This window comes from Trifolium pratense, linkage group LG3, assembly GCF_020283565.1.
Source record: "Trifolium pratense cultivar HEN17-A07 linkage group LG3, ARS_RC_1.1, whole genome shotgun sequence".
In the NCBI taxonomy this organism is placed as follows: Eukaryota; Viridiplantae; Streptophyta; class Magnoliopsida; order Fabales; family Fabaceae; genus Trifolium; species Trifolium pratense.
In genome coordinates this window covers 43,152,125-43,166,870 of record NC_060061.1, presented here as the reverse complement: position 1 = coordinate 43,166,870, position 14,746 = coordinate 43,152,125, and the positions used below count along the sequence as shown (strand labels likewise).

At 35.8% G+C, this 14,746-nt stretch overlaps 2 protein-coding genes across 3 annotated transcripts; both read right to left on the bottom strand.

Annotated features, from left to right (window-relative positions):
- Window positions 1-1,101: 1,101 nt before the first annotated feature.
- On the bottom strand, window positions 1,102-4,907 carry LOC123912911 (cleavage and polyadenylation specificity factor subunit 6-like). Of its 2 annotated transcripts, none has more exons than XM_045963503.1 (3): window positions 2,765-4,907; window positions 2,572-2,651; window positions 1,102-1,491 (listed from the first exon to the last, which is right to left on the bottom strand). In XM_045963503.1, the coding sequence occupies exon 1, from the start codon at window positions 4,758-4,760 to the stop codon at window positions 2,769-2,771; it is 1,992 nt and encodes a 663-aa protein (XP_045819459.1). In that variant the 5' UTR covers window positions 4,761-4,907; the 3' UTR covers window positions 1,102-1,491; window positions 2,572-2,651; window positions 2,765-2,768. The 2 variants fall into 2 exon arrangements, with proteins under 2 accessions (XP_045819459.1, XP_045819460.1); XM_045963504.1 differs by having other exon boundaries at window positions 2,572-2,648; window positions 2,765-4,877.
- A 2,666-nt stretch (window positions 4,908-7,573) lies between these two features.
- Window positions 7,574-12,053, bottom strand: LOC123912910 (uncharacterized PE-PGRS family protein PE_PGRS3-like). The gene is made up of 2 exons (XM_045963502.1): window positions 9,464-12,053; window positions 7,574-8,087 (listed from the first exon to the last, which is right to left on the bottom strand). The coding sequence occupies exon 1, from the start codon at window positions 11,768-11,770 to the stop codon at window positions 9,641-9,643; it is 2,130 nt and encodes a 709-aa protein (XP_045819458.1). The 5' UTR covers window positions 11,771-12,053; the 3' UTR covers window positions 7,574-8,087; window positions 9,464-9,640.
- Between the last annotated feature and the right edge of the window lie 2,693 nt (window positions 12,054-14,746).

Sequence of the window (14,746 nt, the reverse complement as noted above, 5' to 3'; positions counted from 1 at the left end):
AAATAGAGCATGATCAATCATCATTTGGACATCACATTAGATTAAAGTTGGAAAGGAAAAAGCAAACAAAATAACAAAGTGGTATTGTTTCTATATTTCTCAATGGTTTGTAGACTGAATTTTCAAAGGAAAAATATATAGAAAACCAATCAATATAATAAAAGTTATTTCTTTCAAGAGTGGAAGAATGGAAGAGTTAGGCATTCTCTTCTGAACTAAAAATATAAACATGCATTCAAGACCCTACAAAGAGAGACAAGAGATATCAACAAAATAAAGCCCTCCTATTCTCTACTGTTATAAAAAATGTTGTTAGCAACACAGTCTTTGTTAGTTGGTACATATTTTTCAACACACTTCTTTCTAATTAATTGAAAATTGAAATTAATGCAGGTCTCACTCAATTTATGTGGGACTCATAATCTAGTTCTCACCATTGAATCAATATGCATCTCATTTGATCCAATGATGAAACTTATTGATCCAATCATAAAACAAGCTTGTATACAGTGAAAGACTTGTCTCACTTGTGCGCTGTAGATTTGGCTTTTATTGGATTCTTTAAGTTTAACCAATAGGAAGGAGTGCGTTAAAAGGTGTGTTAAGAGTGTTGATGGCACTCTTGTGAATGAAAAATGTTGTTGACTTCAATTTGGGTACAACCATAATCAGAAAAATATATATCAATATATACAATTCTCCAGCTATGAATGATTACAGTAATTGAATGGTTAGCTCTCTCTACCAAAATGTTGGGAAGAAAACATTGAAAGAAAAATGGGAAAAATGATACAACAGTGAGCCAATAAAAAAAGGACACAACATCAACAACCTCTGCTAAATCCTAGTACAACATCATTCAAACAAAAATGTTCTACAACAGTCTACTAAATGACAGGCTTCAGCAAAGTTAAACCAGTTACATCAACATTGTTGGTTTAATCATGTACTTTAAAAAGTGTGTTAGAGTGTTGATGGCACTCTTGTGAATGAAAAATGTTGTTGACTTCAATTTGGGTACAACCATAATCAGAAAAATATATATCAATATATACAATTCTCCAGCTATGAATGATTACAGTAATTGAATGGTTAGCTCTCTCTACCAAAATGTTGGGAAGAAAACATTGAAAGAAAAATGGGAAAAATGATACAACAGTGAGCCAATAAAAAAAGGACACAACATCAACAACCTCTGCTAAATCCTAGTACAACATCATTCAAACAAAAATGTTCTACAACAGTCTACTAAATGACAGGCTTCAGCAAAGTTAAACCAGTTACATCAACATTGTTGGTTTAATCATGTACTTTAACTAAAACATAAATGCAAATTAAAACTAATAAATCCATAAGGCTAGTAAAGTTCCACTTCTCAGAGTAAGAAAATGATTGTCATGTCTTTGAATCTCCAATACTGAAGATACTTTTATCCAAAAGCAACCAGAATTTGAAAGAACAGCCTTTCTATAACATTGTCCCTACAAAACACTGAAGCCCAAAACAAAAGTAGTTGCAATTCAGATGACAGTAACACAACGACGAAGAAATAATTCATTTAAAAAGGGGAAACAAAATACTACAGAAATGCAGCAAAAAAGCAAATATAGAAAAGGAATTAATTTTGAAGATAAGAAAGAATGCATTAACCTCACAAACCATACAAAGAGTTTAGACTTCAAATGTTATAGGAAATATTAATGTTAGAAATAGAATGTCTACAAAATATTTACCCTAGAAAGAGAAAATAATGCATAATAGATCACAATAACAGTGTTAAATCATTTCTAAGGATTCTATGTTCATAGGAAACCATAATATTCCTAATGTGTCTTTAAATAAGTTAGTTGTTCCCTTGTTTGATTAGGGTTAAATGGTTGACGATTTGTTCTTGCTTTCTCTTTAGCCTCACATCATAATACACTGTGTCAATATAAGAAAGTAACCTTTCTTTTTGCGGGAAAACCAAAGTTTATCAACTCCAAAAGCCATGGGATACAAATTATTTATAGATCACATAATAAATTATGTGCTTAATAAACGAGACTGTTAAAACAAACGAGGCTGTTAATAAACAGGACCAGAGATGAATGGATACACTCATGAATAATAGGAGAACTTTGATATGATCGCATATCTAAAGAAATAAGAAAACATAAAGGTACCTACCAAACATACCACAACGCAGAGGGAAAACAAAAGGTAAAATCAGACATAAAACCATAAAACAAACACATCAAAGTAAAAAAGGGTACAATAAAACAAAAGAGGAATCACCCCAATTGTCCCAAAAGCCTCTAAAAATTACTCAAAAAAAGTGAAAACTACTACAAAAATTAAATATCGAAAGTACAAAAATTATCTGTTTCACACTGAACTTTTATCACACATCAACAAACAACAGGTAGCTCATAAGCTATAGTTCACTTCTAGTATGCCTAATCTCTAAATTCTATACTCAGCTTTGACTAAATTATATATTCCCATAATAAGCACTACAGGAAGCAGGTAGGCAACAAAAAGAACAACCAATAAAACAAGCAGACAAAACATGTAAGTCATAAAACTAACCTTTCTCATAGAAAAAATCATGCTCCTAACAAGAAGCAGCCATCACAAGTGAATGAAATAAAACAGCTTCTTAAGAACTTCTGAAACAGAGGAGCACAACCAGAGAATTCAAACAACAATGACAAATCCAGAATTTTCAGTTACTGTTATTTCCTTACTCAACAAAAATACTCAGATATAATAAGGAGCATACAATGTTATTCAGAGGTAAGCCGCCTCCTCTTTCCATAATCAGGATCTTTTCTAGAATGGTGTTCCTCCTCATGTGTTGATAATCGTGATTTGCTGCGAGTCCTTGATGACCGTCCCCTCTCCCACTCATCGTCGTGCTGTTCCTCACGGTCTTTGTATCTATGATGATCCATATACTTGTCCCTGTCTTCCCTGTGCCTATCACGGTCACGATCCCGACCCCTTTCACGGTCACGATCATGGTCTCGAGATCGTGCACGATCACGGTCCCGAGACCGTTCCCGTCCCATTTCTCTATCTTCATGATTCCTTCTTTCTTCATGGTCACGTCCCACATCTTTTTCTCTAGGTACCTCTCTCTCATATTCATGATCTCTATCATCCTTGAACTTCCGTTCAGAAGTACCAGACCAATCCCTCTCTGATCCTCTATCTTTTTCCCTGATAGCATTAGGCCAACCAGCTCTATCAGGATTCACCTCACCATACTGATGGTCAGAAGCAGCTTCTTCCCCATAACTTGACTCTGCAACCTTGCCACCACCAAAATCATCACCACCCCATCCACCCATATTTGGATCCGGCCACATTCCCATGTTAGGACCATCCATAGCTGATGGTGGAATCATCCCCATACCATTCATAGGCATTCCTCTTCCAAAAAAGGCAGGATTAACATGAGGTGATACTCCATGCATACCAACACCAGGGTATGAAGGCATCATCCCAGAGAAAGGGGGTGTCGGGCCACCAGGAAAGCCAGCGTAGCCACCCATTCTACCCATGGGACCCCCAAATGAAGGATCAAAACCCTGATTCATCGCTGACTGAGGATGCATCATAGGCGGAGCAGGTCCATATCCATTTCCACCATTACCCATCATACCTCTACCACCCATCCCACCGCCCCTATTCCTCATCGGATTAATAGGTCCTCTATTCCCCATTCCAGGATTATTCCCTCTCCCCCAATTACCTCTTCCATAACCTCTATTGTTATTGTTATTATTATTCCCATCTCCACCTTGGTAGTTACCACTCGTCCCAACATTACCACCACCCGGCTTAGCCGCCCCAACCTCAGCAGGCCCCCTCCTTCCCTGGTTAGCCACAGCAGTTTGGTTCATCGGTTGATTCCTATTATGTTGAGCCTCTCCCATTTTCTTAACAGTAAAAGGCGTCGCAAAAGAAACAACACACGGCCTACCATTAAAAGCATGCCCATTCATCCCTTCTTTACAAGCAGTTGCAGCTAAAGAATCATAAAACTCAACCTGACAATACCCTTTGGATTTCCCACTAGCTTTCTCATCAAAAAACCTCAAATCCTTAACTTGTCCATACTTGCAAAGCTCGGCTTCCAGGTCAGCATCAGTAGTCCACCAATGCAAATCACCCACATATAATAGAGCATTTCCTCCTCCTCCTCCACCACCGCCTTCACCTTGACCTTGTCTCATCACTCCATCATTTCCAACACCCCCAACAAAACCACCAACACCAAGTGGTTGCTGTTGCCCAATAATCCCCTGTAAACCAGCACCAGCATTACCACCCTGTTCCTCAATCCCACTCAATGTAGCAGATTTCTGACCTAATTCAACCCTAATTCCACCCCTCTGGACACCCAACTCATTCCCTATAAACCCTTGATTCTGAAACCCAGAAACCCTCGATTCACCAACCCCACCCACACCAGGTAAAGAAACCCCACCGGCATTTTGAACTGTTAGCTGTGGCTGTAGTGGTGGTGGCGGTGGCAATGGCAGTGGCGGCGGTGGTGGCAGCTTCCTATCTTCAAAATTGTCGTTTTTAACTCCTGAATCCTCATTTTTCTGCAAAGATTGACGGAAACCCTCACCAACATTAACATCGTTGTAAAGATCATCGTAATCTTCGTCTTCTTCGGCCAAGAAACCGTCGTCGGCAACGGCGGATATAGCTTCGTTGCGGTGGAATTGGTCCCCGGTATCACCGTGGGCTCCGCCTTCGTCCATTCTAGGGTTTCTTTCTTTCCCTCTTTTTTTTCTTGTTCAAATTAGGGTTTGAAGTAAGATAAAAAAAAAATTGGAGTAAAAGAAAACGAGGATGAAAACAGTGCGTACTGAAGAGAGAGAAAAATATAGAGTGTGGTCACAACTAATAATCTTTGTCTAAATTATAAACTAGCAATTGATTAGAAAAATAAATTTTAGATATCAAAATAATTATAAAATAAAATAAAATTATAAACGACTAATTTTTTGAGTAAAATAAAATTCTAAATTAATTAACTAATGTACTTGATTTGTTAGACAAAATAAGGGATTGGATATAAATTGTATTGTGTTTTATTTTAAATTTTTTTTTGGGATTGGATAGATTGATGGACAAAGGATTAGATAAAATTTGAAGTTGAATATCGATGGGGAGTTCAAAAGTCCCGGTAGTGCTAGGTGTAGTGGTATTTTTAAGGGGAGGAGCAGGGCGAGTGGTTATGCGATTTCTTTGACTATTTGAGAAATTGTAGTGCGTAAGTTGTGGAGTTATGCGGAGTTTTGGTTGGTTTGATCTTGGGAATTTTGTACGATCGACCTTCATGTAGACTCCAAGGTGGTAGTTGACACCTTGAAAGCTAAGAGGAGAGGAAGTATGGAGCTTGCAGGGTGACGAAACATATCCTTCATTGGTTAGAAATGGATTGGGAAGTGGAAATCTGTCACATGTCTCGCAAAGCTAAATTTCATCGCATATGCATTAACATATATAGAATGTGAACTTTGTGGTACTGTGATGATTTATGAACAATATATGATTCACATTAGTCGGATTTTTTTGTTGATTTAACTGAAGTTTAACTCCTTGCTTGATTTTGTGATTTCTTTTCTGAACTTCAACCTTCTATATATCCAAAAAAAATGTCGATAATGCTAAGAGTGTTACATGAAAGTAAAAGATAGACGGACTATTTTGATGGATACTCTTAAAATTTTTGATATTAATAGGTTGTTAAATTTAAAAAATTTCATTTGTTTGACTTTATAAATTGGAGCGTAACTATTCACTTTACGATTTAACCCAATTTATTTGATTTTGATTAGATCAATTAATCTTAACACTTTACAGTTTTTTTTTTTACATTATTATTAACATTTTACATTATTATTTATATATTTCATGGTTTTGTTTTATAGGTAAAATAGCTAATAAGTCTTCTTGTGCTGATTAAAAAAAAAAAAAACTAGTAAGTCTTCTTGTGTTTTTTCAGATTGTTGTAAGGATCTATTAAAATGCATTATTAGCATGTAATGATCCCAATAAGAATTGTAAGGGTTGAGTACCCCTTGTACTCCTTATAATTCAATTTTTGCTTATAAAAAAAAACTATAAATCAAAGTGATAAAAAAATATATATTTATTTTGCAGGATATTGTATTATATGTGCAGAACAAAGCTATGTCACGCACTAGAAATCCAGTTACATAAGATTCATTATTATACCAAGCTTGGAAGAGTCTATTTGGAAATTTCGTGTGAAGGGCTTTGGATAAATGAAGAGTTAGTATAAGGAATGAAAATTTTTGAGAGAAGAGTTTTTGATTGCTTGGTGTATCATCTATTAGAATTTCATCCTTTAGATGTTGGCATTTTCTATGAAGAATGATGAATTCATTCTCACCTCCACCAGAACTAAAAGTCATAGTGTATGTCTGTTTTGTCTAAGCAGTTCAGCTGGTATGTAAGAAAATACTGAAAGAGTTTTAAAAGGTCTAAGATTTGATCTCGAAAAGCAAAATAACCACGACTTCATTGTCTGTTTGTAACCACGGTGGGACAACCGAGCAAGAATATATTTGCCACCACTCAACCAAACATAGCCATAGCCATAGTCATTTAACTTAGGTTGGCCTTCCATCCACTATAGAAGGCCATGCTGATGAGTGATGACAATAGACAATCTATCTTTATTCTCATGAGGTGTGTCTCTTAAAACTCATGAGAGTGCAAAATATATTTTCATTCAAAAGCAAGCAATGCGAGAAATGATATCATTTACCCCTAAGCATTTACAACTTTATTGAATCATCATGTAAATGTAGAAAATATTAGGAAACTTTGCCGTTTAATTAAATTTCAAATAAATAGCCAACCAAATTTAGAATATGAAAATAGTATAATGTTTTAAAACAACCGGTTGAGCAGCACTACTTAGATAAGGAAAATTTGTTAGTAAAACCCCACAAAGATACCACTCAAACACACAACCATTATTATATGTTAGCAAAGCAATTGGAAACCATTACAAACATGGAACAATTAGTAGAGAAAACCAAATCCATATTCTAGGAGCAAAGAAAGGTTAGCATAGTGAAATATCAAAACATAATAAGTAGATTATATTTATTCAATAGAAGAGTGCAAGAAAGCAAAAATATGGAGAACTGCAGAAACACTAACAAGTCACATTTCAATGGAGTATAGATCAAATTCAATGCATGTTTAAATTGACAATAATTTTGGCAATCATGGTGGCGGCATGATTTCGTTGACGCTTCAAAGTGTAATTTTTTTAAAATCCCTGTGACATAATTCCGCCAAACTTACCGTCAAATCAAACATGCATTCAATCCCTACATTCAAAAGCCAAAACTAAAAGGTGGGGGAAAAGAAAAAAGAAGTAAAAAGAAAAAGTAAATTAATTTTATCTAATGATGAGTGAATAACAATATACTCTGTCCAAAAATCTATGCATTTGAAGACTCTCAACAGTTGGATTTCATTTGACTAGTTGTAAACAAGAGAAGAGCATATAACAAAACTGGAGATGGACTGTAATCAGAAAAGTACATATCAATATATACATGAAAAAGTGATATATACAATTCTCCAGCTTAGAATGATTACAGTAATTGAATGGTTAGCTCTCTACATTATACACAAAATTGGCATGCTCAACCGGTATGGTATACTAACTAATTGTTAGGGAGAAAACAAAAAATTGGAATGTGGGAAAATATGATACAACAAAGAGCCAATAAAAAAACGGCACATAATCAACATCCTCTGCTAAATCCTAGTACATCATTCAAACAATTAAGTTCTAAATAGTCTGCAACATTCAGACTTCTCAACAAGTTAAGCCCATTACATCAACAACATTGGTTTAATCAAGAGCTAATAAAAACATAAATTCAAATCATAAGTGAATATCTTCATAGCAAAAGTTCCACTTCTCAATGTAAGAAAAAGGATTGTCATGACTTGGCTTTCCAATATTGATGGCACTTGATCCCAAAGCAACCGAGTGGTTTGATTGAACAGTTTCCTTACTCAAACAAATGTCCCTACATAACATACAAGCCCATAACAATAACAGATGCACTTCAGATAGCATTAAAAGAAGCAATTGCAGGTTTAATATCATTTTGGATTAAACAGCACATCAAATTAATTTTATTGTGAGTAAAGTAAACCAAAAAACATAAACACCACAAGCAAACTACACCTTTGGACAACTACAACTCAGTTGTTTTAGACCCCAGAAAAGCATTTCATTTCTTTTTTGTCTAGAAATCTAGAATAAAAATAATCTGGGAATGGCCCTAACCCAAGCATCTCATCCTCCTGTACTTGACATCATTTGCAAGTGCATGAATGACTTGAAAGTATGCAGACAATGTTTTCAACTCGTTTTTCACATCCATGTTCAAAGCTTAGTTCCCAAGGTATCAATTAATACAGGGGGATAGATAACAACTGAAATGAATTGTCCGGCAACCTTGTTACCACAAATAAGACTTTGATATGATGATTATTATGATCACAGATTCAAGAAGTGCATTTCTGCCACATTTTATTGTTTTGTATTCAGAAAGCTACTGTATCAACAAATAGGAAAGTGGAAAAGGAAGCAGCCTTATAAAATTTCCAGCCAAATCTGTGGTAATTATACTCAAGAAAATTACCAGTACAATGTTGTTAAATGGCATTTTACGGCAGATGGTCAAAATTATCACCCTGCCATGACAGGTGGTGCTTCACAAATTGCCTATAACGGCTAGCACAAAATTCTCCAGGCCATTCCACCATGCTGCTATTTAACTACACTGTACTAGCATCCCCAAGTGTAGAAATTACATAACTAGAATGATCATACACACAGCAGCTGACTCAAGATTATAAATCCCTTTAGTTTGCTTAATTAAGAAAGGAAAATCTATGATAAATGCATGATCCTACTTTCTAGAAGGGGGCATTCAAAGTTATGGATTGCAATTTTACCAGACATCAATAGTCCAACAGTCACCTGGTATTAACAAAAAGATATGCTAGCCCTTCAATAAATCAGGAAAATACTAATATTCACTCTCCAAGTCAACCATGGTATCATAGCAAAGGAAGACAAAATAAAAATACAGCACCATAACAGCATGAAAGTAAACCTTGAACGTATACATATATGAAAATGAACCAAAAAAACAACTCAGCAAGGAGGATTCTAGATTAAACAAAAGCAGACATGAACAAATGAAAACTACAATGCAATTATACTTGCAAAAAACTTGTTTCATATTTAACCTAGAATAAGATATTGCAAGCTTTTAAATTACAGGTTACATTATTTAAATCATAATAAGCACATAAGACAGGTATCACAATGCATAAATAGAAAGACATAAAGCATATGTAAGAAAGCAAAGAATGGAGTCTTGAAACTAACCAATTTCCACAGGAGAGCAAAACCACACTCCTGATAAGTTGCAACTAGAACAAGTGAATGAAATAAAACAGCTGCTCAACAACTTCTGGGGTCAGAGGAGCACCAAGAGAAAACCCAAACAACCATGACAAATCCTGATTTTTCAGTAACTATTCTTCCCTTCCTCAAGGGAAAGTATTACTCAGAGGTCAAACGCCTCCTCTTTCCATAATCAGCATCCTTTGACCTAGAATGGTGTTCCTCGTCCTGTGATAATCGTGATTTGCTGTGAGTCCTGGATGATCGCCCCCGCTCCCACTCCTCCTCATGCTCTGGTTCACGGTCTCTGTACCTATGATGATCAGCATATCTGTCCCCTCTATCTTCCCTGTATCTTTCCCTCTCACGATCACGATCCCCCCTTTCACGCTCACGCTCACGATCTCGAGACTTTTCCCGACCACGGTCACGAGACCGTTCACGAACCACCTCTCTATCATCACGATGCTTTCTTTCTGGCCATTCAGGATCATGTCCAGCATCTTTTTCTCTAGGTGCATCTCTCTCATAACCTTGATCTCTATCATCCCTATACCTTCGCTCAGAAGAACCGGACCAGTCCCTTTCGGATCCTCTATCTTTTTCCCTCATATTATTCTGCCACCCAGGTCTATCATGACTAACCTCACCATACTGATGCTCTGATGCAGCTTCCTCCCCATAACTTGACTCAGCAGCCCTGCCACCACCAGGTTCCTCACCACCCCATCCGCCCATATTTGGATCCGGCCACATTCCCATATTAGGACCGTCCATACCCGATGTTGGCATCATCCCCATTCCATTCACAGGCATCCCTCTTCCAAAAAAGGCCGGATTAACATGAGGTGCTACTCCAGGCAAACCAACACCTCCAACACCAGGAAATGAGGGCAAAATTCCCGAGAACGGAGGCGCCGGACCACCGGGATAGCCTCCAAAATTTCCCATTCTACCCATGGGACCACCAAATCCAGGATCAAAACCCTGATTCATCATTGACTGAGGATGCATCATCGGCGGTGCAGCACCAATACCCTGTCCAAATCCATTTCCACCATTACCCATTATACCTCTACCACCCATCCCACCACCCCTATTCCTCATCGGATTAACAGGTCCTCTATTGCCCATCCCAGGATTATTCCCTCTCCCCCAATTACCTCTTCCATAACCTCTATTATTATTATTATTATTCCCCTCTCCACCTTGATAGTTACCACCTGTCGCAATATTACTACCACCAGGCTTAGCCCCCACATCAGGAGGCCCCCTCCTTCCCGGGTTAACCCCGCCTCCAGCAGTTTGATTCACCTGCTGATTCCTATTATTCTGAGCCTCTCCCATTTTCTTAACAGTAAAAGGCGACGCAAAAGCAACAACACACGGCCTCCCATTAAACAAATGACCATTCATCCCCTCCTTACAAGTAGTAGCAGCATATGCTTCATAAAATTCAACCTGACAATACCCTTTGGATTTCCCACTAGCTTTCTCATCAAAAAACCTCACCTCCTTCACTTGTCCATACTTGCAAAGCTCAGCCTCCAGCTCAGCATCAGTAGTCCACCAGTGCAAATCACCCACAAATAATACAGTACTTCCACCTCCTCCTCCACCACCAACACCACCTACACCTTCACCTCCTCCAGGATTAACACTATTTATAGCAATCACATTATTTCCAGCTCCATTTCCTCCAACCCTATTAATATTACCCCCTCCAACAACAACACCTTGTTGAACTTGTCTCACCAAACCTTCATTTCCAACACCACCACCATGTTGTTGCTGCTGTTGTTGTTGTTGCTGCTGCAGTCCAATCCCCTGCTGCACACCAACACCATCATTACCCCTTTGGTTTTCAATTTCACTCAATTTCCCAGATGCTTGACCTAACTCAACCCTAATCCCACCACCACCACCACCAATCCCCGATCCAACTCCAGAATTACTACCTCTAAACCCTTGATTCTGAAACCCAGAAACCCTAGATTCATCACCACCAACAACAGTACCGGTAGCTCCATCACCACCGACACCAGGTATCATCGAAACCCCACTCGGATCCTGAACAACAGAACCCGATTGAACCTTCTTATCATCAGCAACATCATTTCTAACACCTGAATCTTCGTTTTTGCGTAACGATTGAAGAAAACCCTCACCAACATTAACATCGTTGTAAAGATCTTCGTAATCATCATCTTCTTCGTCAGCTACAGCGGATATAGCTTCGTTACGATGAAACTGATCCATAGGATCTCCGCTCTCACCAGCTTCATCCATTATTTCCCAAAATAAATAAATAAAAAAACGATTTTTGATTTTTAGGGTTTGAGTGAAATTGGGGATCAAAACGACAGCGTATAGAAGGGTTTGAGAGAGATCTTGGAAAATAGAAAGAGATGCGTGTTGTAGAAGAGAAGAGAAGAGAAGAGTCAGAGGAAAGAACACAATTGAAGAAAAGCAAACCCTAACGTGAGAAGTTGTCCACTCATCTAATCTTAACTCTATGTCATTTTTTTAAGGTTGCTGATACTGAAGTTACTGTGTTGTGTGTTATGTGTCAAATGTCAATGTTGCTTGATTTGATCAAATTGAGTTCGAGGACTAAAATTCAGAAAAATTTAAAATGGGGATAAAAAATTCAGGTTTTTTAAAATAGGGGATACAAAACTTATTTGTTGGATCATAATTTTTTTTTTGAGAGATACATTTTTTAAAAATTTGTGATTTTTTTAAGTAAAAATCTTTAACATGTAAATTATTGAACATAAAAATCACTCTTTTAATTTATAAGAAGATGGATTTCAAATAAGTTTTACTAATTTTAATTAGGTTATCATAAAAATAATTTTTATAACTACAAAGAAAAAATACTTTTTTTAAAGATAAAACAAACACATGCTAAATTATAATATTTTTTATTAATTAGATTATAAATTATTATTTTTACAATGATTAAATTATGAATTTTCAATCATCATATTTTTGTTTTGGCAAAATTACATTAGAGGTCCTTTATCTTATTTATTTATAACATTTTGATCATTTATTTTTTTTTTGTAACGTTTATGTCATTTATCTTTTGCACTACGCACATATAGGTCATTTTTTTCATTTTTTATTTAAAATAGACCGACGTGGCAAGCCACATAAGAATATTTAATTTTTTAAAATATTTTTTTATTAAAATTATAAAACCCAGAAAATCCATGTGCGTTTCATACCTTCATCATCTTCATATATTCATCATTTTTATCCTTAACCAAAATCAATTTCTTCTCAAATACACTTCAAAATAATATCCTCTATGTTTTGTTCTAGTCAGTCTTCTTCTAAACTCAAAAACTAACCCCCAAAATTATCAATCTCTATGTTTTGTTCTAGACAAAACAATCTTCTACAAAATTGAAATCCCCATTAGATTGAAAAGATAAAAGACTAATATGGTCTATGCGTTTTGTTTACATCAATGTTCTCCTAAACTACAAAATTGATATCCCCAATTTTCATTAAACCCTACAATTCTCAAAATCTCCAAAATTCCTAAAAATAAAATTAACCCATAAACAAATTCTGGATTTTAACCCAGAAATAGGCCTCAAATCATCAATCATTATGGTAGATTATTGATTGTTTCCAAGTGAAGTGAATAAATCATCAATAAAGAGAAAGAATGAAATGCACATAATATCAAAATGTAGAGAGGCATCACGAGGAATGCTATTGGTGAACGGTGGTAACAACAACAATTTACCAGGAACATGAATCAACAACAAGCCTCCTTCTTGGCACCACCTAACCAAAACTATACTCACGTAGTATCCAGAAACAAACAATAGCTCAGACCACCCATAAAAACCGGGTTTTTGGGTTAAAATCTAGAATTTATTTCTCAATTGATTTTAATTTTATGAATGAGGTGATGAACATGAGATGAATGTTCATATGAATTTTGGATTTTAAAATTTTGATATTAAAAAATATAAGATTTTCATACATGGCCTGCCAACTCATCATTTTTTAAATAAAAAATGAAAAAAAAGATCTATATGTGCGTAGTACAAAAGATAAAGGACTTAAACGTTACAAAAATAAATAAAGGATCAAATTGTTACAAATAAATAAGATAAAGGACCTTCGGTGTAATTTTGCCTTTTATTTTTATGCACTAGAGATTTGACAAATTTAATGGGAATTACAAATATGAAATTTGATCATGGTTATTGTTGTTGAACTAGTTTAGAAGGATTTGAATGTGCATTATTATAAATATAAAAATAAAAATTTGATCATAGCTATTAAGTATGAGTTTTGAAACAAAAGAGTCCAAATTCTCTTAAGGTGATATAGATAAATAGAACTAGTTTTGAATTATAAGTTCACCTTACTTATCATCACATTAAGTGAAGACAATCGATTATATGATATTTTTAGTATCATTTTAGGGTAGTTTTAGAGCAGTTGGGGACCAAAAGCACGCAAAAACCTAGAAAAGTTAAGTTACTTGGCCAAGAAGCAAGAGAAGTAAAAAAAAACATCAAAAAAGATGCGCACCATCGTAGCCACGATGAGAATGGGCGTGGTACGATGCAAGGCGATGAAATAAAACAACAAAATCTGAATCAAATCTTCATCGTGCCACGATACGATCTATCATAGCCGCAATGAAACAATTTTTAACGCCATCATGGCCATGATGGGTGCGCAGAAAAAGCCAAAATTCAGCTTAAAAACTATAAATAGAGTCTTACTCCTTCACAATTATTCATTTAGAAATATTGAGAGTTATTCAATATTCAGACAAAAGTTAGGAGAACTATAAGGAGGAGGCAAAGAGGGCCAAGGTGCTCCAGAGGCATAGGGGTAATCTTTATACTTTCTTTTCCTTATTGTTTTGTTATGGTATTTAGTAACTAAATCCCTCAGGGTTAGGTCAAGTAGATGAACTCTCCTAGGACTGCTTGAAACATGTAATTTGATTCGAAAAAGACTATTTACAATTGTTATCCATTTATTGTCTGTTATTATCTTTATTTATTTATACACTTTCATATATGAATGCACACATATTTTGATAGTACTTAGGATCGAAGTGGATCTTGTGACACATTTAAGACTCCGAAACAAAGAGATAATTTAACCAACCTATATGAGACCATGAAATTCAGTATCTGCGATTAGGTTTATGATTAAGAATTACACTTAGTTAAATTCTGCATGTTTAGGATTAATCAAACAAGGTAGGCCAAAACACAT